Below are 22,523 nucleotides of genomic sequence, written 5' to 3' on the forward strand. Positions count from 1 at the left end.
AATGAGGAAATAGTGGTTTGGAATTTTTGTGTTTTTGAGTCGCTATGGAAAAGTTTTTGCGCCTTTCGGGAAACCGGGACTGGCAGTGAGAGGAAGTGAGGTAGCTGAGAGGTGAAACATTTTTCTTTATGCATTGAAATCACAAACAGGAACAGAGAGAGTGCTGGAAGGTTAAATAACAAGATTCCTGTTGTAACGCTTTATGTGCCAGATGTTATAAACCAGTCAATAATGTTTAGTAGAAAGTTCATGCTTTGGATTACTCAAAGCAAATAAATCATTTCAATGAATGAACGAACTATTGAAAGGTTTCAATCGTTTTTAGACCACATGTAAAAAATTGTTGCCACAAAAAATGGAATTATAAAAAATTATGCAATACATGTTACATGCAACAAAAAAAAAATCATTTTTATAGCCAAATAATAAAAAAAAATAGGCAAACTTTTTTTCCATTTTGTGAGATAAAGCAATCATGATTATGAAATATAAGCCGTTTTTTTAAAATTACTAAGGTGAAACCTTATGCATCAAATGAATTTCTCAGGATATATTTTTTGTCCCATCTCTCAAGAATCTGTGGTATCCATTTCAATTTTGTATACCATCAATTCAATATAATGGTGAAAATGGAACAATGCATTGAATGAGGCATGTTTACCAAGGGAAATATCTCATCAATAAAACGTACCAATCAGTCCATGACAGCCTATTTTACAGTTTTTCAAGCCATTGTTAGAAAAGGAAATTAACATGCAATGTGGTCTGTACTTTGTGCCAAAGGTCCATTGTTTGATTTTTGTAGGCGTTTTGCGCAATCTTTCACACAGGCTGCTTTACTAATGAAAGTTACAGTAGATGTTAAAACACAGCTTTGATTTCTTCGCCCATAAATTTAAGGCTGAAAACACCAATGTCAAGGAACAACCCGGTGTAGTATTAAGAAAATCCTGTTAGAATCCATTTTTATTGCATTAGTTATGAGAGTTTAACTGCAAGCGAGCATGTGTACCTTTTTGCAGCCATCTTTAAAGTGTACGGTTTAATAGAACAAATACAACTTGTGATAAAGTATCTGAGCAGAGTATAGCTGCAAATGAACAAAAGTGACACTTAATGTAAAATTGGATTTTTCTATTAAAGTCAAGCAGACAGAAAGCAAAGATCAAAGTAAAATGATTCAATTATTTACAGAAGTAAAAAATAAAAATCAGTTAATCCACTTCTCTCAAGCTATCCAAAGAGCATTTTTAAAATACCCTTTAGACAGTGGGATTATTATTATTATGCGTCTAAAAAAAAAAACCCCAACAGAATGCTCTTTGTACAACTGTATTGTTACATATCAAAGCACAACAAAAGGATGCATTGACACCATACCATATAAACAGAACACTATTTCTGCTCCCACTTGATCACAATCAATCAGCTGGACTAATAAACTAAAAGATATTTATAAAAAATAAAATAAAAGAGGAAGGAACAACAAAAGGAAAAGTATCAAGGGACAATAAAGGCATAATGAGTGCTTTGCACAAACATCATGGCTTTCAAACAGTCACACGATACAAACAAAACCAAAAAGCAAAAAGGCCTGCAAGCAACATGCATAATTAAGTTAAGGGAGCTGTTGAGGTCTTTGGCTGAGATGCAAAACTCTGCATGTTTCTCTACACTTTCTAAGAATGAAATGCATTTCTAGAGCGCCACCGGACATCTCCACACTAAAATCACAGCAAAACATCGGATTTCTAAAGCAGCATGCACATTCTGAAAGCTTTCGCTACGCACAGTTTTTACTATGGCATTTCCAAACAAATTGCAAGCAAACACTAAAAGTAAATTACAGTCTGGGATCTTGCAAAGCAATGCATTTAAAATACAACATCACAATTACAAATTGTTTAACATTTCAGCCCAACATCGTGCTACACTGAGCGGTATTCAAAACAAAGTCGAGAGTAAAGTATTCAAAGTGTGTGTGTGTGTGTAAATCAGTGATTTATTCATGGTGCCATGTGAGGACTGGAAACAGAGAGGGTGTGTTCAAGCTTGTGCGAGGTGGAGCTTCATGTGTGAAAGTGAGACTACATGTGATGTTTAAATAACAAAGGGCAGTGGCTCTCTATTGGCAGGAAGCATGAACGTATCTGCCATTCAAAGTCTCAACTCAGATAATCAGGTAATAGCCTTTTACTAATACATAGGGATCAAAGGAATAATTCACCTAAAAAAAAAATTATTTACTCGCACTCCCATCGTTCCAAACTCAAATGCTGCTGCTTTTTTTTTTTTACAGTGGTGAATTTAAGAATTTTCATGGTTTTTCCCTCCAAAAACAAACATGGTGCACAAACCCAATGTAATACTCACTTTATATTCCAAGTCATCTGAAGCCATATGATCCCAAATTATTGACTCAATACTTCTGAAAACAGTAATTATCAGGTTAAAGGGATAGTTTACCCAAAAATGTACTCACCCTTAAATTGCTCCAAACCTGCATGACAAAAGAAGATATTTTGAAGAATATAGGTAACCAAACAGTTGATGGACACCATTGACTTCCATAGTATGTGGGGGAAAAAAGTCAATGGGGTCCATCAACTGTTTGGTTACCTATATTTTTTTTTAATATATTTTGTGTTCAACAAAAAGAAACTCATTCAGGTTTGGTGCAACTTGAGGGTGAGTAAATTATGGGGTGAACTATCTATTTGGGTGACTATTATCAGCGAATAATGACATAAATTTGGTCCGTTCATCTCATGAAGCAAATGTATAACTTCAGAAAACTTGGAAATATAGGTCATACAGGCCTTTTTTCTCAACAGTCATGATGTCATTAGGTGTTGATGTTGTCGTGCATGAAGATTAATCACAAAAAATTCCACAGCAAAAAAGAAAGGTTAGGTTGGAACAACCCAGTCATATTGGCCTTTGTAAATGCAATACCAGACTTGCAGGAAAAAATCCTTATTTTCATTATATATCCATCTACTATACACATACCAGAAGGGCTTTTTTTTTATCATACACTAATCAGCAACAATTTGTGCATCTGTTAATGACAAGCAGCTGGAGACACTGTAAAGGTATAGGTGCACATATATTCCCATTACAAAACAAAAGCAAACACACATTTGCGCACATTCTTATCAATGACAGACTATGACAAACATGCCAGTTATAACTTTGGGAAGGCAGTCAAATAGTCTCCTGTGTCAAAGTGATAAGAGCCTTTCCTCTTCCACTGCAAGCACAGCCAGTGTCTCAAATGCACACGTCACACATTCACACTCTTTGTCAGGCGCTCTCATTCAATCCGGTCCAAATTTAATAACAAATGTCTCCTGTGAAACATTCCAGAGGATCCAAAACATAAAAAACCTGCAGAGGTGGCGTCCATGTTTGTAGCTGCAGCAATCGGAGGTTGTTGTTTCTGTGATCAAAATCCGCTCTGTATCTCCTCTTTATTGGTTCAGTGCAGCTAGCTGGACAGGTTCTGCTGAGGACACTTTAAGGAGCTTGGGGTAAAACCAAAAAAAAACAAAAAAACCTGGGGAACAGATTAGGGTCCATGGTTAAAATTGAGTGAACGCGAGAGTATGGAGAGGAAGAGGAAGGTGTGCGTGTTCATACTCACAGGTCAAAAGGCTATAACAAGCTGTTTCGTCCATTAGCGTGAGGCACTTTGGATCTCATCTGTTGCTGCATCGGGCCAGACTGCAAGAGGAAGTGACACAATCAGGTTATCGGCATGGAAAACATGCATAATTATTAACGAAAAGTCCACAAACAGAAGTTCACTTTAACAAACACAACTATTCTTTTAGTAGTAAAGTAATTTTTCATTGAAAGTCTTAAAGTAGTCATAAAGCACCATTTGATTCCTCATGATGTTTTGAGGTTTATTTTTTAACGCAAGAATATCTCAATGTGATTCTCCTGGTTAAATAAAGGAAAATAATAATGCCATGTTAGCACTGAGGCAATATACATGGCAAACAAAAAGTCAATATCACAATCCATAAAATTTTACATATTAAAACATAAAACATTTCAACTTGACTAAAGAAGGAAAATCTAAAATACATTCTGGTGAAACATTCGGAAATATTCCATGTAAACATGTTTCTGAATAAAAGCGTTTTCTAGCAGTATCATAAAAATGACAGTTCAACTGAATATTTTTAACACTCTGATGTTTTGAGGTAAGAGAGTCTGATGTACTAGGAAAATACAGTAACTTTCAGAATGCAAAACCTTCTTCTGTGTCAAATAAAAGAGTCCTTCCAAAGGATCCAAACATTAAAGTGCCATATTATGCTGTTTTAAAGGTTCCTAATTTTTTATTGTACCACTTTTCTGATACAATATGCATCCGATGCCAAAAAAAAGAAACGCCCAAAGCGCCCATATCTGAATTTCAGCTCCAGAGGCTTCCTCAGTGCTCGGTTTCTCTGTATCAATTCCAGTGCAACTCTTCATCCTTCACAAACCAAACTCTTCTATGCTTCAGCAACAACTACATATTGAGTCTGTTAAAGCAGACGTTGTTTGCGAGGACCCAATGAAGACCATTGGCTGGCTTTATGCAAATTTGTTACGTAGGTATGTAAGAGAAAGTTGACGACTTGTTTCAGCATCAGCAGTTCAGAAGCGATTCTTTCTTTTAGGAGACAATAACTATTTGTCATACACTTTGATCTTTAAAACTTTGCAGACTTTTTACATTCACAAACAGCTACATTAAACACTAATATCTGAAAAAATTATATTTAATAACAAAGATGATTATTATTATTATTCTAATGACCCTGTGCCGTCTTTTTAAATGAAGCTTTTGTTTATATGGCATACTGTTGCATAATAAATGCTGCATAAACTAAAAGAAGTTCACACTTTTAAAGGCGGAGCTGAAAAAAAAGAAACCTACATCCTTCATGCAACAACAAGCCTGTTTCACACAGAGCTCTTCACAGCGTCACACCCATTGTTACATCATGTGTCTCAGGAACACTGAATCTTACAGCAGAACGAGGAGGAAGTCCATTTCACTGGGTCATTCTATACACAAGTTCCCAGCACAACACAAAAGAACAGAGACACAAGGGAAAACCCAGCGAGTCAATCACCTGTTCAACACTCGGCGCATCACATGGACTATGAAAGGCTGATATCAACTAATACTGCTTATCACTGAAAGATTCAGCTATCAGCACAGTATTGTTAACAGGTCCAGTCTTTGCTTTGATAAAACTATTAAAGCCGCCATTGAATATACTGCTCATTTCTTAAGAGGTGTGGAGTAAACTACACATGAAGCTAAAGATCACCACTTAAAAATCAATCAATGACCACTGCAAAGACCTTGACGAACATTTCCTCGTTTAAAGAGCTCTTTTCTGGCTCTGACGGGCCGCCCGCCAACATTCCTCTGAGCAAGTTGCAGTCTGCTTGATTCTGCCCAGGTATTCACATTCAGTCCCTCTGTGAACTGCAGGATTAGGTAACTCATCACTTTCTTATTTGACAACACAACAGCCCACCGAACACAAGCTAAGATCTCACACGAGTCCCACTTCAGGTTCACATCTTACACGTGCACCATGTCTACTTTTTTCAACCACACATGCTTTGTGAATTAGATTTATTAGACAGAATAATCATTTTATTTATTTATATTTACAAACTTAAACTAAATACAAACATATTATCCCCTAGCTCATTAAATTTAAGATGCCTTTACATTTAAAAAAATAAACTAATAATTTTACATTTAAAAAAATAAACTAATAATAATGGACAACCTAAAAAAACTAAACAGAAAGAGTAGTGCTTCTAATCGCATTACATTTAAAGTAACATTTATGATGTCTTTGCATTATAATAAAAATATTTTTGTCACTTTTTTTACAAACATAAAATAAATTGCTCCCATGCATTTTAGACGTCTTAATATTTATGATGTCTTTACATAATAATAATAATAATAATAATAATAATAATAATTGATGATAATAATGATAATAAAAACTACCACTAATAATAATAATAATCATAATTTTTGTTTAGTTTTTTAAAATGTATTATTAAAGAAAAACTGAAAGTCTTGGCAGCACAGGAGGACCACTTTATTGGGAAACGTCCAACATCCATGTCAAGGAGTTAAACATGATGACATGCTCAGACAACTGCCAGGTCCAGCGGGTGTGCGGGCAAAAACGAAAGGGAAAGAGGGCAAAAGAAAAACCACAGGGATTTTCAAAAGGTTTGACAGTGGGTGTCAGGTGTATTTGTACAAAAATCTCCAGCAACCCCATTTGCCTCTGACATCCCGGTATGACCCAGAGGTTTAGTAAAGAATCCATGCAGAAGCATTCATTCTGTCATTGTACATTTATTATAGCCATGTCATAAACCACTGTACCAAGTCCCAACACAATAAAATGTCTTACCGGCTGCATGCCATCTGCCATTTCACCAGAGCCTATGTGTGTCAGATGAACGAAATTTGTGGGCTCTCCGATCATGCTACGGTCAATTCTCCTCCGTTTCTTCTTCTGTGAACATAAAGGCTTATATTAAAGAAAGTCCAGCATAAAGATACAAAGCACATGATTGGCAGACAACTTAAGCCACAGGTGTTCAAAATATAAGTGTAGTGAGTGATCTCAATGAAGCCCGTCATGTGACCACACCAGTGCCTGGATGATATTACACTAAATTTTCCCTATGGAATCTATTCCTGGATACATCCTGAAGATCCTAAAAATCCCCAAATGTTATACCGTTTACTCAACAGTTTCTCTTTTCTTTGTTTCCCAGATCTCGCCTATGTGGTAAAGTTACAGAGAGATTATATAAGTAAACCTAAAAACAAAACCTTGTATCAACAACTGGAATAATTATTTGATGAGATCATGTGCCATGAGTAGGGGTGTTGGCATACATGCCATTACTCGTCTGCCCACAGTGAAGAAAGTGCGTTTATGACACTGGATTTATATTGTCAAGCATCAAATATATTTTCTAGACTCATCTGAAAACTCACACTATAGTTTTGAAACAGACCAGAGATCATTTGATGTCAGTGTTCAATTCATTTGACTGATGTAAAAGTGTACAAGTAAGCCGCACCAGAGTCTGTTTGAAAAGGTGGTCTGTGTATGGTTCATGTAAACTCTGGTACAATTCACAATTGGTATGAACCATCCTAACTCACAGAAGTGAGTCGCTTTTGATTACATATTTATACATTTGCAATGCATGTTTATAATAATAATAATAATAATAATAAATAATGCATTACCATTATTTTTATCATTACATAAATATTACTTTCTAAATAACAGTAATATTATAATTAAACAATCATCACTATGACAAATGTAATAAATACTTTGAAGTACAATTTAGACAAAAATAGGGCTATAAATATTTATATTTAATGTATGATGATTAAAATCATAATTATTATTATTATTATTTTATAATATAAATATTTATTTCTAAATAGTAATTAAAGAAAGGGTCATGACATGATAACTCAAAATTGCCTTGATCTTCTGACATATTAGAGATCTTTGTACATTATACATCCTGCAAGTTCCATAGCTTAAAACGTCCTCCTCATTATAAACAAAGCATTTATTTAATCAGGCTCCAAAAACGACTCGTAATGATACTGCAGGATCTGTGACAAAACCTGATCAAATACATTTGCAATTGACTGCCTCCAGACTTCGACGAATAGTTATAGTCGCATCATATGCTCCGCCCACTGGCACTGAGTTGCTTAATGGCTGACATTTGGCTACATTTGAAGTGAGCTTTGCGTCGCATCAAAATCAAATAGAATCCATTATAATCACTGACGCTGTCTACAATGGATATAGTACACAGATGCACGTTCAGTTTCGGACATATTCACACACTTGAGTCTGTCGACAACAGGACAAATGAAAGAGTGAAGAGCGTTTAAACAGCTCATTTGCTGTTTGCTGTTGCTGCTCTGTACAGACTTAAGGATCCCAGCATCAGGAACAAATGGATGGTTTATATTAATGATGTCCCAGATCACATCAGATAATTATATGTTTGTTCAGAGCATTTTGTTTTGTAAACTGGGGAGTGTAACGGAGAGCTCGCAAATAAACTTTTGTTGAAAGTGGAGTTAATTTTGTTAATGAAAAATGTTTGTCGACAAGCTTTTTTCCCATGACGAGAAGATGATGAGATGACAATAAGGTGCAACATGCAATATCGTTGACGAAAGAAGACCAGACTAAAATGTAGATAAAAAAACTTTACCAAAATCTCTTAATATAATATTACAGAATGCTGTACTAGTCTCTAAAAAACTAAAAAGTACATTTGACACAGGACTAAGACTAAATAATAAAAAAATAGCTGACAAAATGAACTCTAGTTGAAAGATGAAGAAGCCAAATGTATTGGATCTGACAGCAGCTGCATTGCAATCCGGAAGTAAATTATTTCATAAGGCTTTTTTATGGACGTTTTCAAAACACTTACGCCTCACTATTGACTTCACTTACATTTACTTGCATTAGCAAATGGAGTGGATGTTGAGACTGTTTCCTATGCAATGATGTTAGCCAATCATAACAGTGGCAGTTTACTGACAAATCGTCGCCCCTTAAAAACATATCATTTCAGACGGTGTCAGAATGAGGGTTAAAAATAATCCTTTTTCCACATATTTGTTTGTTTGCTTTTGTGCAACATTAAAATAAAAAATAAAAAATCCATGTCATGACCCCTTTAAAATAATTAGTCAACATGACAAATTCAATGAGCACTTGAAGGCACTTATGAATAAAACATGGTTATAGATATTTCCTTTTAGTTTATGTACAACAATTACCATAATAAATAACAATAACAAATGCATTATTATTGTTATTTTTGAACTATATCCCTTTTATTAAATTTTTTTTTACCTCAAAGTGCTAATTAGACTAGGCATATTGCTGTTAATTATTATTTAATCAGAAAGAATACAATTATTAGTATTATTAAGAAAGAACGAACCATCCAGTGTGAAAACAGCCTAAAGTTATAACTCCATAAATGCAAAACTCTTGTCTAACTCCAGAATCCTTCAAAGGTGTTTACATTCATAATCTGTATATAGCCAATGGCCCATAGCACATGTCCTTATCTGATGCAAGGAGACATTTAAAGTAATCATTTTATCCAAATCAGTTTAAGAAAATTGCTCTTGCACTGGGAAGTAGAATTGGTCTGTATTACAGATGCCCACTGATGTCCAACCCCACCCCCCCACCCAACAATAGAACAAACAAGAACCTAAAAATAAAAAGAGGAAGGAGGGAGGAAAAGAATGAGCACTCCCAGCTCGGAGGAGCCAGCTTCCCTTCAGAACCCCCTGTCATTGTTACAGGAGACCATGGTAAACCTGGGTCACTCATCATTGGCTCAGAACCCCAATCCAGATAAAACAAACTGACTAACAAAGATTGAATGGAGCCAGATAATTTGTCAAATGCATAGCTATTCTAGAAATAAAAACATGATTCTTTTACTTCCAGGAATGTTAAAGGGATAGTCCAGCCAAAAATGTAATTTCTGTCATCATTTACTCACTTTTCCCAAACTCTTTACTTTGTTTTGTTCAAGCAACACAAAAGAAGTTTAGCAGAATGTCCAAACTTTCTCTTTTTCCAATGAAATGAAAGTAGACAGCCAGGGACTGTCACGTGCCAACAGGCTCATAAAAGCGCCATAAAAGAGCTCCATATTGTATAACTCATGCTCTATTTTCAAAGTCTTTTAAAGCCATATGATTATTTTGTGTGAGGAACAGACTGATAATACAGTCATTGTTCACAGCAATAATATAATAACGTTTGAGATCACACCTGGTACAACACATCTTTTGAGGCACCATATTTGAACATGCACAAGCACGAATGAGATTTTAGAGCTAAAGTGGAAAATAAAATTTTTAGATAAAAAGTAACATCAAACTATATGGCTTTAGAAGACTTGGAATATAGCATGCAATACTTTTATGATGCTTTTTGTTCATTTTGGAATGACAGATGGTGGTCACTGTGTGAAATATAGCAGCATCAACATTATGTTAAACTTAGGGTGAGAGAATGACAACAAGTTTCATTTTTGGGTGAACTTAACAAGAACACATGACGAATTTAACAAAAAAATACATTGGATGCATCATACACTACCGTTCAAGATTTTTTAAAAGATTTTTAAGTAAGTCTTTTAAGCAGCATTTATTTAATCAAACAGAAAAACAGAGTTAAAAAAAGGAATGTTGTGAAATATTACTACAATTTAAAATAGCTGTTTTGTACTTGAATATATTTAAAAAATATATATAATTTATGTTATGGCAAAGCTGAATTTTCAGCATCATTACTCCAGTCTTCAGAGTCACATGATCCTTTAGAAATCATTCTAATATGCTGATTCGCTTCTCAAGAGAACATTTCTTAATACATTTTGAAACCAGTTGTGTTGTTTAATATTTTTGTGGAAACCTGCGATACATTTTTCTTTTAAATTTTTAATGAACAAAAAGTTCAAAAGAACAGCATTTATTTAAAGGAGACATATCATGCTTTTAAATTGTTCCTTTTTACATATAAATCATACATTTGTAGTCTATATAAAGCGGAACTGCAATGCTTGGGTCTGAATTCCTCATTATTATAGCTCCACAGGCCCCTTTTCTACCCCTTTTCTGATGTGCGTCTGAGAGCAACTCGTTTTGGTGCGGTCTCTTTAAATACAATTGAGACACGTCATACCCCGCCCCCTCTCCAGGTTGTAGAGGTGACACTCGGTTCAACTCCACCCCGTTCGGCCATTTTTGTAGTTTGATAGCAGAGATACGATTATCTAGCGGCACAGAAACTTTTTATTCACACGTTATTAACAAAATGTCAACAACAGAAGACTTGTCCAGCCAGCCTTACATGTTCGAGCCAGAGTCGGAGCAGGAGCGAGATGAAAATGAAGACGACGAACCTGTAGAACAACGTCTTCATATGGATGTATCGCAATGGTGTGTACTGTATTTACACATGAAACTTTGGTCTTCCGACCTTTTACCACCGTGTCGATTTATTTTGATTAATATGTGCGAGGGAGAGAGAGCAAGACAGCGTCTAGTTTGGAGACGGTGTCTTGTTTACACTTTCGCCTGGCTCTGAAGAGAGAGAGTGCGCGCGCGCGACCGGGTCTCTCTCTCTACTCGTTCTTTCAGTTAAACATCCGCCCTGTCACAAGCGCGGCAGTTCATCTACATTAGACGGTGTAATGAAGCGTGTGGGTTACTACATCCAACAACCGAACATTTTAACTTACCCTCTCGTAACTTCTGCATCCTTTAGCTTGGACTACAAAATTGCAGCGAGAAATAAAAATGGCGGATTGCTCGAAGTGTTGGGCTGGAAGTCAATGTCCTTATTTGGCAGTTCCGCTGCAAATACTGTGACGTAATAGTTAAAAAAACGTCAAATATAACAGAAAAATCGGAACAGGTTGAAAAATATGACCAAAACAGAATATAAAGATATCAACGAAGCACCTGAAGAGAATAATTTCATATTTTCTGTACTTCTAAACACTCCAAATATACAACAAAATGCATTTAAGGGCTAAAAAAGTGCATTTGGCATGATATGTCCCCTTTAAAACAGAAACATTTGTAAATGTCTTTAAAGTCAATTAATACATAATTGCTAAATAAAAGTATTATTTCTTTAAAAACTCTTACTGACCACAAACTCTTGGTCATAAATCCTAATAATAAATATGCATCTATGGGCACATTTATCAGACTTCCTTCACATGCGAAGTGGTTCGGATCCATGACGCTACCTCTACACATCCACCCGTCCAATGACAGAGCATTCTTTGTCCATCTAGGTTTCACGTCTGGCTTCACTCTCCAAAACACATTTGCACTCCTGACAAACTCCTGAGACTATCTGGGTCACATTCACATCAGCTGAAAGGTTTCTTTTCTGTCCTAGACCAGCGTGAGTCATTCTTCGCGTGATTAGCGAACACAAAAATTGCATGAGCCACGGGGAAGGCCAAATTGACGAAATTAGTCCAGATGTTGATCTCAAGAGGAGCCTGGTATCAATACCTGTGACTCATGCAGATTCTTGAAAACTAGGTTTTATTGTATTAGAATGGTTTATGATGAAAGTCTGGGAAGAAACTATAAATCTCTACAAATGAGGCACTTACCGGAGGAGGTTTGGCTACCACGCAGCAGCCGATCTTATGCCAGAACGCACTCATCTCCGGCGCGCACCGGTTGGTTTCCCCCCTCTCTCTCGCCACCCTGCAGGCCGTTTAGAGACGAGATGGAGAGAGAATCTAATCCTCAAAACTCAGCGATATAAGCCGTGGCACGTCCAAAAACCTCTGTCCTGATCACCGACAGAATCCTTGTTGATGTCTGTGCTTTAAGTATATATAAGACCCCTTAATTCCCTCAGTTATTCTGGGCCCCTAATTTCCAGTTGATTCTGTAGGACTGTGGTGTTTTTGCCAGGCAGTGATGTTGCAAACAAATCTGTTTAATGAAAGAAAAAAAAAAGAAAAAAGAAACGATTTTAATGAAGTAGACATGATCCATCATACAAGCACACCATAAATTTAGCATACCACATAAAAAAAAGACAGATTACAAATGAAGCACATAAAACCAGTACAAAACCAGTAAAACAAATACAAGATCTTGACCAAAAATGTATGCACCTCTTGGCGGAAATAAATATTGTGATGTTATTTCAATCAAGAGGTGCATCAAGTCTTGTATTGACAATGCAAGAGTCCAGCACTATGTAAAGTCTACTCCAGCACATTCCCAAAGACTTTCAATGAATTTAAGGTCTGGAGTCACAGGTGCCAATTCATGTGTGAAAATGATTCTTCATGCTCCTTCCCAACCATTCTTTCACAGTTTGAGCCTGATGAATCTTGGCTTTGTCATCCTGGAATGTGGCCATGATATGTCTTTCTTCCTACATGGTTGTTTAAGAAATGAAAAGCTAGCCTACTCTCTCCATCAATTAGGGTTAGGAGAACTGTTGCCAAACATATTTAACATGCTAGAAACATAATAATCAGTAATCACTGATTAACCACAATGCAATAATGACCAATAAAAGACTCATAAGCATTTTTTTCTTTTTTTTTGGCCGGGCAGTGTTAGTACTCCAAATAACCTTTAAAAAATCTGAATGGTCCTACTATTTGCATAAAATAAAATGAAGTAGTATGGCCGCCCATCATGCAGTAATATCATGACATTTCCAAACATATCATGTAGTAATACCATGGTAGGCCTACTTTGCTACAATTGTACTGAATATTTCATGGTACTCCAATTCATTAAAAAAAATAGCATGGTATGGTGGATGTTGGGGAAAAAAAACATGGCAGTAATACCATGGTAGTTTATAATAAATGAATGAATTAGTTAATAAACAAACAATAGTATAAATCCAAACTTTGTAACTGTCTCAAACGTAGAGCTGTGCTGTCTACATAGACAGCAATCATAGGGCCCTTATGCTGTCTAGGAAGGCAGTTCACTATTTTTTTTTTAAAGACACACAACCGCTTTCTTGTGCACTGACACTTTAAAGTGCAAAACCGTTACAACTAAGAGAAATACACGGAAAAATCGGTGTAACAATGAGTAACAAACCTGTTAAACAGACAGCTACTAAACACACCTAGAATGAGTTCAGTAAACGAGGAACAACGGTTTACAAACGTCACAAACCACTCAGCCGCAAACAGAAAAAAACAAACAGCCCGGTGGAAGTTAAGGAAAACACTAACGCAGTGTCTAAACGTTTAGAAAAGTTTTTTTTCCCCGACAAGTTTTAACTCGCAGCACCTCGATGATTAAGTTGTCAGAGAGTAATCCGACCAAAGTTAATTTGACTATCTTTCTCGTCTTTCTTACTCGAGTACACCAGCGCTGTTCTTATTCAAACCGAACTGTTACTGAAAGTTTGGCACAACAATCCAGCTCGACACCGGGCCACGGTAGCGGCTCAAATGAATTAAAAAAGTTCAACAGAGTCTTGGGAAAAGTTATTTTTCCTCATACGATACAAAATATAAAGAAATATGCATACTTCCTTACATGTAAAAGAGAGTCCCAGTGAAGCGCCTCTTGTGTGAAGAGCCGAGGGTGGAAATGACTCTGTGTTTCCCAGATCACTGACTCTGAGGTGTGGTTGAAGTTTCCCCCATTAATATGAGGAAATACTTCAAAACAGAGACCATCAGCGCCACCAATGGGCTACTGATATAGACCCAGAAGACAAAAGTTGTTGAATTTAGTTTAGTTTTTTTCTTCATGTCATTACATTGTTAGAGCATAAGAAACAAATGAAAAAGAAAAAAGAAACATAAAAAAATATATATATATATATTTTTTTTATTCATATGTTATGCTGTGTAAGTTTAGTGTAGTGGACTACCACACCACTGTGTAGTGGACACTAGGACTCGTTTAAAATATAAAAAGGTGAATGTTCTTTCATTCACCAATCAATTTTTAGGTTTCAGGATTTTTTTTAAACCAAACTTTGTATAAAAATGATTCTCAACTATTTTATGAAAGATATAATTGAAATACATTTTACTTTGTGCAAAATGTGGGTACACATGCTGATAAATATGCTTTAAGTCCTGGTGTCCTCTACAGTAGAAATGTATAAAATGAATGGCCTGTTTTGTAACATAAAGACATATTTTGATTAGAAACCACATAACATTTTCCTGAGATGTTGATTTATGCCAAATAAATAGAAAATTAGTCAGATTTAAATGGTAATTACAAAATATTATCATATTTCCATAAGAGTGCTAAATTTGAAGTCAGTTATGTTTAAAGACCAAGAAGTTGTTGTAATGGTGAAACCTCCAAACATTTGGTATCTCTGAAAAGCCCTGAATGTGCTCTTTACAGGACATCCAGACTTAAAACTGACATGTAAGTTGTCAGAGAAATTCATTAAAATATAATGTCCACTACAGAGGACAAAAGTATATTCCTGTATATACCAATATATCTGATGTATGTAAACATACAATTTAAGAAACACATAAACATGTCTTTCTTTAATCTATAGATTTTTTTCCATTTGATTTGTCAATTATCTTGTGAAATTTGTGAAATTCGTTTAAATTAAATCTGTCATAGTCTTTAGGATAGAACTGCTGAGAATCCCCAATTTGCCAATTCTCACTATTTAAAAGCAGTAAATCAGTGTGCACTTTTGCATTAATTGTGTATTAAACATAATGCAGTGTGTCATATTGTATAGAGTAAACAATAGCATAATGTATTTTTAATGAAACATATATTTAAAATATGTATTAAAAATATGAACAGCATCAATACTACATTGGCAAAAAAAATTAATTTTCATAATGTGACAATGCATTATGATTAATACACAATTTATTTCAATGCAAACGTGCACATGACCCCGAATTAGTGCTTTGAAAAACATAGCAATCTCAGCAGTCCAATCCTAAAGAGAGATTTAAATCGTAAAATAACAAGTTGGAGGAAATTAATTTCCATAAACCTCTTCACTTCCAAAAACAGAGAATAGATTATATACATTTTTCTACTGGTGTAACGAATATCTACAAGTTATGCAGTAGGGTGCGCTACAGACGTCTCAACTTTTAAAACACTACCACAGAAGAACCAATCAAATATTTCTACTTCCGGTACCGTTCGTGCGCCATCTTTGATGATAAATAGTCAATCTATGTTATTTTTGTTTTCAAAAAGTATCGAAAAGTATGATAGAACACTAAATCGCATTAAACAACCGAAGCATACGCCTGGTTTTTACCGTGTCTAACGTGTTATAATAAAGTAATAGTCTTCGGGAAACATTTCGGCGAGGTGAGCAGCTGAAGTTTTGCTTTATTCTGTTTACTAAAAACTGCCTGCAGGAGTTTGATGAACTGTCATTAAAAGAGATTTTAATGACATATTTTACATGGTTTTGGTGATATAGTAACTGCAGACGATCTCCTGTCGATACGGACAGCTATTTTCTAACTTAAAAACTTTTAAGCGTAACTTAACTTACTCAACTTGTTGAAGAGGATAAATGTGCACTTTCAGTAATTTGTTCTTTAACTTACTTGTCAGATTATCAGCGTGCGCACAAAAACAGTTTCTTAGTTTAATATCTCGGAAAATAGACTGTAGCCTAACGTTATATTAAATCACGTTGAAGACAACCAATATGACAACAATAGTCATTGTTGGACTTGTTTTGATAGAAATCAAACTTTTTGTGTTGTAAATAATAACACTATATAATTGACGGTTAACCTGACTTTTTAAAGTGTGTGAAAATGTCCATCGAGACACACACGGGTATTGTAAACAAAAGTGTCCAGCATGAAATCAACTTCCCCCGGAACTTGCCATATTATAAAATGATGACTATTTCCCGTCCTGTCATTGATGATGAATTATGTCTTACATTAATGTACACACCCGCTTCCTGGCACTGTGGAAATCCCTGTGGAATAAAGTCTTATTATTAATATAACCACAGTGTTATTCAGCAGCACACAGTTTGTGTATATATATATATATATATGGAAAACCGTTTCATTAACATCTTTTGGACATTTTCTTGAAACACTACATCTGGTTAAACACCCCATGACTGTAAACAGGTGGTTGTCCAGATATAAAGCAACTTTTCAGTATCAATATTTGCATCATTAGATGTCGCTTGTGGATTTGGGAAAGCGTTTGTTGGAGGCAGCGCGGAAAGGACAGGATGATGAAGTGAGGTCACTTATGGCCAATGGAGCGCCTTTTACTACAGACTGGGTGAGTTGTATTTGCTGCTCAAAGGATACTACAAATGCAGACCTATTGTCTGCTATTTATAATCTGCATTTCACTATAACAGTAATGACAATGGGAATATGTTTTAGCTGGGAACCTCGCCGCTTCATTTAGCAGCACAATATGGGCACTACTCCACCGCTGAGGTGCTTCTCCGTGCCGGCGTGAGTAGAGATGCCCGCACTAAAGTCGATCGGACCCCCCTCCACATGGCTGCGGCTGAGGGCCACTCGAGCATCGTTGAATTATTGGTCAAGGTAAGAACAGATGATCTCAGAATAGTATTGGATTGTTTGAATATTAACATTCTGAATTTTTATTGTTGTTGTATCTGATTTTGCACTTACCTGGGACAGAGTGGAGCAGACATCAATGCCAAAGACATGCTGAAAATGACAGCCTTGCACTGGGCTACAGAACATGGGCACAGGGGAGTCGTGGAGCTGTTGGTCAAATACAGCGCTGATACTCACGCCCTCAGCAAGTTTGACAAGACGCCTTTTAACATTGCAGTGGACCGAGGAAACACTGAGCTGATGCTCTTGTTACAGGTGAAAATGTGCTTTTTAATGATGTGTTGTGCTATTAGATATTAACGCACGATCTAAAAGTCACCAGCTGCTGTGTATTTAACAATGGTCTTGGGTGAAATCAAGCTGCAGTATCTTAACTTGACTTTATTGTTTGTTATTCTAGGAGGGAATGCAGAACCAAGTGAACATGAATCCAGAGAGGACTATCCTAAGCAGCACGTCACCCGCCACCGCCAGTCCTCCTCAGTTCATCATATCCTCTTCTGGAGTGGTCAATCTCTCTGATATTGTTCTCACCAATTCTAAGGCTAAAACTGGTATTTGAACTTTCTATTCATTAAAGAATCACTGTTTCCAGAAAAATATTAAGCAGCCCAACTGTTTTCAACATTGACAATAATAAGAAATGTTTCTTATGCACCAAATCAGCATATTATAATGAGGAATTCATCAAAGGAATAAATTAAATTTTTAAATATGTTAAAATACAAAAAGTGTTCTTTTAAATCAGTCAGTGTTGGGTAAGTTAATATAAAAATAGTAATTAATTACTAGCTACTAATTACATCTTTAACAGTGTAATTAGATTACTGTACTAATCACTGTGTCTAAAAAGTATTGCATTACTTATTAATAATTACTTTCTAAATCCCATATCAACCTCGACCAGTTGAACAATACAAGAATAGACATGAAAGTGCTTTTAAAAATAATATAAAATTGCATAAATTGCTTTTGAACTGACCAAAGTATTTAAAGCGAGAAGGTTACATTAAAAACATACATTTTAACATTAGACATTACATTTTGATGATAAATCCAATATTGTTTTAATAGAATTGTTCTATAGTCTATATACTGTATAATGCAATTACATCAGAAGTAATTGAATTACAGGAAAATTACACCTCAACACTGTTCACAATATTACTGTTGTTTCAATCAAATAAATAAAACCTTGGTAAGCTATATTAAAAACGTTGTAACCTTATGATGATTAATTTTCCCTTGAGGTAAATGCATTAGTTGTGACATGTTTCTTTAGCAGGGTTCTACGACTGATTTTGTTGCAGTTTTAATTACCAGCCAACTGGCATTTTATTTACTCACTAAAGCCAATTGCATTTTGTGCTTGTTTAATGTTCATTTTAATATTGACATTTGGGAACATAGACAACAGTATTAAATTAACCTTTTAAAGTTTGAACCTATATTTGAACTGTATGCACCTAGAGAATGTTATAGTGTATTTCTCCCTTGCAAACAAACTGCTTCTATATATTTCTGCAGGAGCTTCAGAGAGTGTGATTGGTGCTGATTCCGTGGATTCTGCCATCCAGCATCTTGTAGGGGAAGATGGCCAGAGAGTCATCACCATAGTAACCGACCAACAGGGAAACCTGCAGTCTGGCAACTTGGGACAGAAATTCTTTGTCACAATGCAGGGGCAGCAAAGTGAGTAGATTGCTGCAGCATTAGTTTATAGTTCTTTTAGGACTTTAATGCAGTATTTATATTCTGACATGCCTGTATATATTAGTGGTTGCAGTGCCAGCGGGCCAGATTTCAGAAGAAATCATAACAGAGGACACCAAACCAGTTCCAACACGGAAGCGGAAATTCGAATCAACCATAAACCACACAGATGTCAAGCATAAGGTGCGACCAGTAAAGAATTTTATTAAAAATTTTTTGGAATGCAAAACTTATATCAAGGTTAAAATCGGCATGAAATGGAAGTTGTGGTAATCTTTTCTTCACTGTTGTGACGTATATCTGAGTGAAACTGCTTCCCGAACAAGAAAAAAAATGTAAGGCGGGACTTGATTTTGTCCATTGAGAATTGATTGGATCATTTTGGTTTGCTGTTGCTGTGATGTCATATGAGTGACAGGTTGTCCTGCCCTCGCACCAGCAAACACGTCATAAGAGAAGAGGAGGGGAAGTTATTTTGATGAAAGATTACAAGGGCATGAATGGAATTATCATGGATAAGTCATTTATAATAAATATTGCAATATTCCATTAAAAAAGAAAAAATGTAGATTTTTGATTTCATGGGGCTAGGGTTGGGTATCTTTTGAACTTGAGCGATTCCGATTCTGATTGATTCCGTTTCGATTCCAAGAGGGGTCAAACATTTATATATCGAACATTTTTATTCTGTCTATTTGCAAAACATTCTGTTGAGGTTGAATACCATGAAGAAAAATCAGCAGCCAGATCTACAATTCAAACATTATTAAAGACAAGTAAACAGTCAGTAATACAATATAAGAACAAATACGCAAATTAGCAATAGCACAAATAAATACACCTGAACAAAGTTCAACAATTTAAATTAAATGTAAAATAACACTGCATAGTTTTCTTTTAGAAATAAAATATTAGATTAGTGAGTGATTTTCATTTTCTTTTGTTCATTGATTAACAGTAATGAGTGACAGACGGCAGCAGGTTTATTAGGCTGCTGTCACTTTAAGACCGAATGCACAGATCCAATTTACTGTTACACATGTGTTTTCTTTCTCAACTGTTTCTTCACTTAAGACATAACTGACTGTGTTTCCGAGGATATTTTGATCAGTTCAAGCACAAGAAGATGCAAAAGAGAACTCAATTCAGTATTCGCATTCTGAATTAGCATCATCTTTGGCTTGAATGGTTTAAAATCATATTAAAATGCTCACACAGGAATCGATAAGTGGAATCAAAAGTTTTATTTTATAACAAGTATCCGATTCCAGAATTGGAATCGATTTATGATTCCCAAACCTGATGGGGACTTTAATTGTTTGATGTTTTCTGCAGGAATCCGATGAGAAGGACAGTAGGGAACTACTGGAACAGCAACTAAAAGAGGCAAACAGAAAAGCCCAGGAGTACCGACAGCAGTTACAAAGAAAGGAACAGGAAGCTGAGCAGTACAGGCTTAAACTAGAAGCCATTGCCAATGGCCAGACCAATGGCACCAGCACAGAGCCCCAAGAGGAAGTGGTGCTCCAGGAAGAGGAAGAGGAGGAGGTGGTTGGTGAAGAGGAAGTTGTCATGTTGCCAGAAGGGGCCATCATCATTAAGGAGGAGCCCCTTGATTCAACAGCAGGAGAAACAGTGACGTTAGTAGAGGCGGCAGATATCACAGCCACTTCTGAGGGCACGCCGTAGCAGTGAACCCAAAGACTCAAACACTCAGGAATTACATACACTCTTCTAGTCTGTGTACCTGGAGTGGCATGTTGTATTTATTTATTGTAAATCATAACCTTTTGTTTTATCCTTTTTATACTCTTAGCATTCAGTTTCTCTACAGACCTCTACAAAGACGTAGCGTGAATTATATTTTGATGGCCACAATGATGCTAGGCTGCTCAGATTGGCAGAATAGGAAGATCAGGCGTGTTCTTTTAACATACAGCGGTGCAAGATGCTTTTCAATCAAGCCCTAATATGCAACTCCAGTGCATACTGTACTATTAGTTTGCACAATAGTGTACTTAAAGGAATGTTCTGGGTTCAATACACACCATTTTGACTCATCCTTCTCTAGTTTTATTTATTTTTTAAATGCGGGTCGTGGTTATAGGAATACACTTAAAATAAACTAGTAAACTTTTTGTTTCTTTAAAAAAAAAAAATAATAATGTGCATATAAATTGCAAATTGTGTCGATTTAGCTTAACTTGAACAGAACATTCCTGAAATAGTGACATGAGAGTGAAGGTTAACAGTATATATAAACCATACTAACATTATTGAGAGATAAGTCCTCTATTATGTTATGGCTTTGTGTAACATTGACCTGCTCCTGCAGTGTGAGGCATGTCGTATTAATGCCGTCGGCGTGATAATCGAAGTAGCTATGTATTTACTTGAGCAAACTCTTTCATGTTTTATAACACTTTTAGCTGTTTATAGAGATAACTTACTCTATTCAGAGTACAGTAATGAGCAATGGTTGTTTAACTTTTTTTTTTTATCTTCCATAATTTCCTTTGTTCTGTTAGACACTAAATCACGATTTGCATTTCAAAGTTTTGTGCTCTAAAAAGTATGCAACATGTCTGTGCTTGCATTCCATGGCGTGGTCCATGCGCCTATTTTGTCTTTCCCTGTAAAATTCCCCAGTTAGCAGCTTTTACTGTCAGTCTTTCCGTGAAGTTATATCATCAGTTGTGTTCAGTTTGTGTATGTCAGGTTTTAAAATGTGAATGAATGAATGCCGTAAGAAATTTCTATGGCACTAGACCTCAAATGCTTTATAGATTTCCTTCTCATAGAAAAGTTTTGCCTTATCTTTTTTTTTTTTTTAGGTACACAGCTGATGATTAACCTTCCACGAATTGAATTTTAAGGGCTTGCATAACCATTATTGTGCACAACTTATTTTTATTCTGTACATATGAAAATATTTGTTTTCTTCCATCTAAACCCATGAATATTAAGATTTTGAAGGACATTATACTATTTATTGAATGAGCGATTCATTTGGACAAGACCATGTTTTTCCCTTTTATTTTTCTTGCTTTTTATGCACTTAGAATGTCTTCAGCAGTGCTTTATAGGTAAAAAAATAACAATCTTATGTGAACGTCGACATTAGATAATATCTGCTGAAATTAGTTTCAGGTTTGTTTACACTTTTATTTTCTTGTAAAATTTGTTTCATGGGCAGAATTACTCATTGTATTTCAGTTTGATGGAAGCAAATGCTTAGAGTTTTAACTTAAAGCAGACACAAGCACATGATATATAACATAGATCAACAGTTTTTCCCTAAGATTTCTTGTGTGTATATTTTTTACATATATATTATTTTTGTAATGAAACACTATTGGGGCCTGTCTTTAGTGCATTTGCAGCTGCATTTTATCATCTTTGGTCAAAATAAATATTTCTGAGGTTTGGTATATCTTCTACTAATTTTTTTTTATTGAAGAAAATATTCTTTCACTTATTAAAAAAAAACGTATTTATTCACATTTTCCTTCGTAGTGAAATTCCTCGCTTTCGCTAGTCCTGATTTCAAACTACTCAATCGA

General features: G+C 35.5%; 2 protein-coding genes across 2 annotated transcripts; one reads left to right on the forward strand and one right to left on the reverse strand.

The window, feature by feature from the left end:
- Positions 1-849: 849 nt before the first annotated feature.
- On the reverse strand, positions 850-16,492 carry cdc42se1 (CDC42 small effector 1). Its single transcript, XM_079895885.1, has 6 exons — positions 16,426-16,492; positions 14,198-14,359; positions 12,280-12,610; positions 6,462-6,566; positions 3,647-3,726; positions 850-3,559 (listed from the first exon to the last, which is right to left on the reverse strand). The coding sequence occupies exons 3-5, from the start codon at positions 12,331-12,333 to the stop codon at positions 3,658-3,660; spliced, it is 228 nt and encodes a 75-aa protein (XP_079752011.1). The 5' UTR covers positions 12,334-12,610; positions 14,198-14,359; positions 16,426-16,492; the 3' UTR covers positions 850-3,559; positions 3,647-3,657.
- On the forward strand, positions 15,801-22,466 carry gabpb2b (GA binding protein transcription factor subunit beta 2b). Its single transcript, XM_079895879.1, has 8 exons — positions 15,801-15,982; positions 16,826-16,933; positions 17,041-17,208; positions 17,308-17,502; positions 17,648-17,801; positions 18,775-18,939; positions 19,025-19,143; positions 20,296-22,466. The coding sequence occupies exons 2-8, from the start codon at positions 16,826-16,828 to the stop codon at positions 20,647-20,649; spliced, it is 1,263 nt and encodes a 420-aa protein (XP_079752005.1). The 5' UTR covers positions 15,801-15,982; the 3' UTR covers positions 20,650-22,466.
- Positions 22,467-22,523: the final 57 nt, after the last annotated feature.

The sequence above is a fragment of the Squalius cephalus genome (assembly GCF_949319135.1).
Source record: "Squalius cephalus genome assembly, chromosome: 15".
Taxonomy (NCBI): Eukaryota; Metazoa; Chordata; class Actinopteri; order Cypriniformes; family Leuciscidae; genus Squalius; species Squalius cephalus.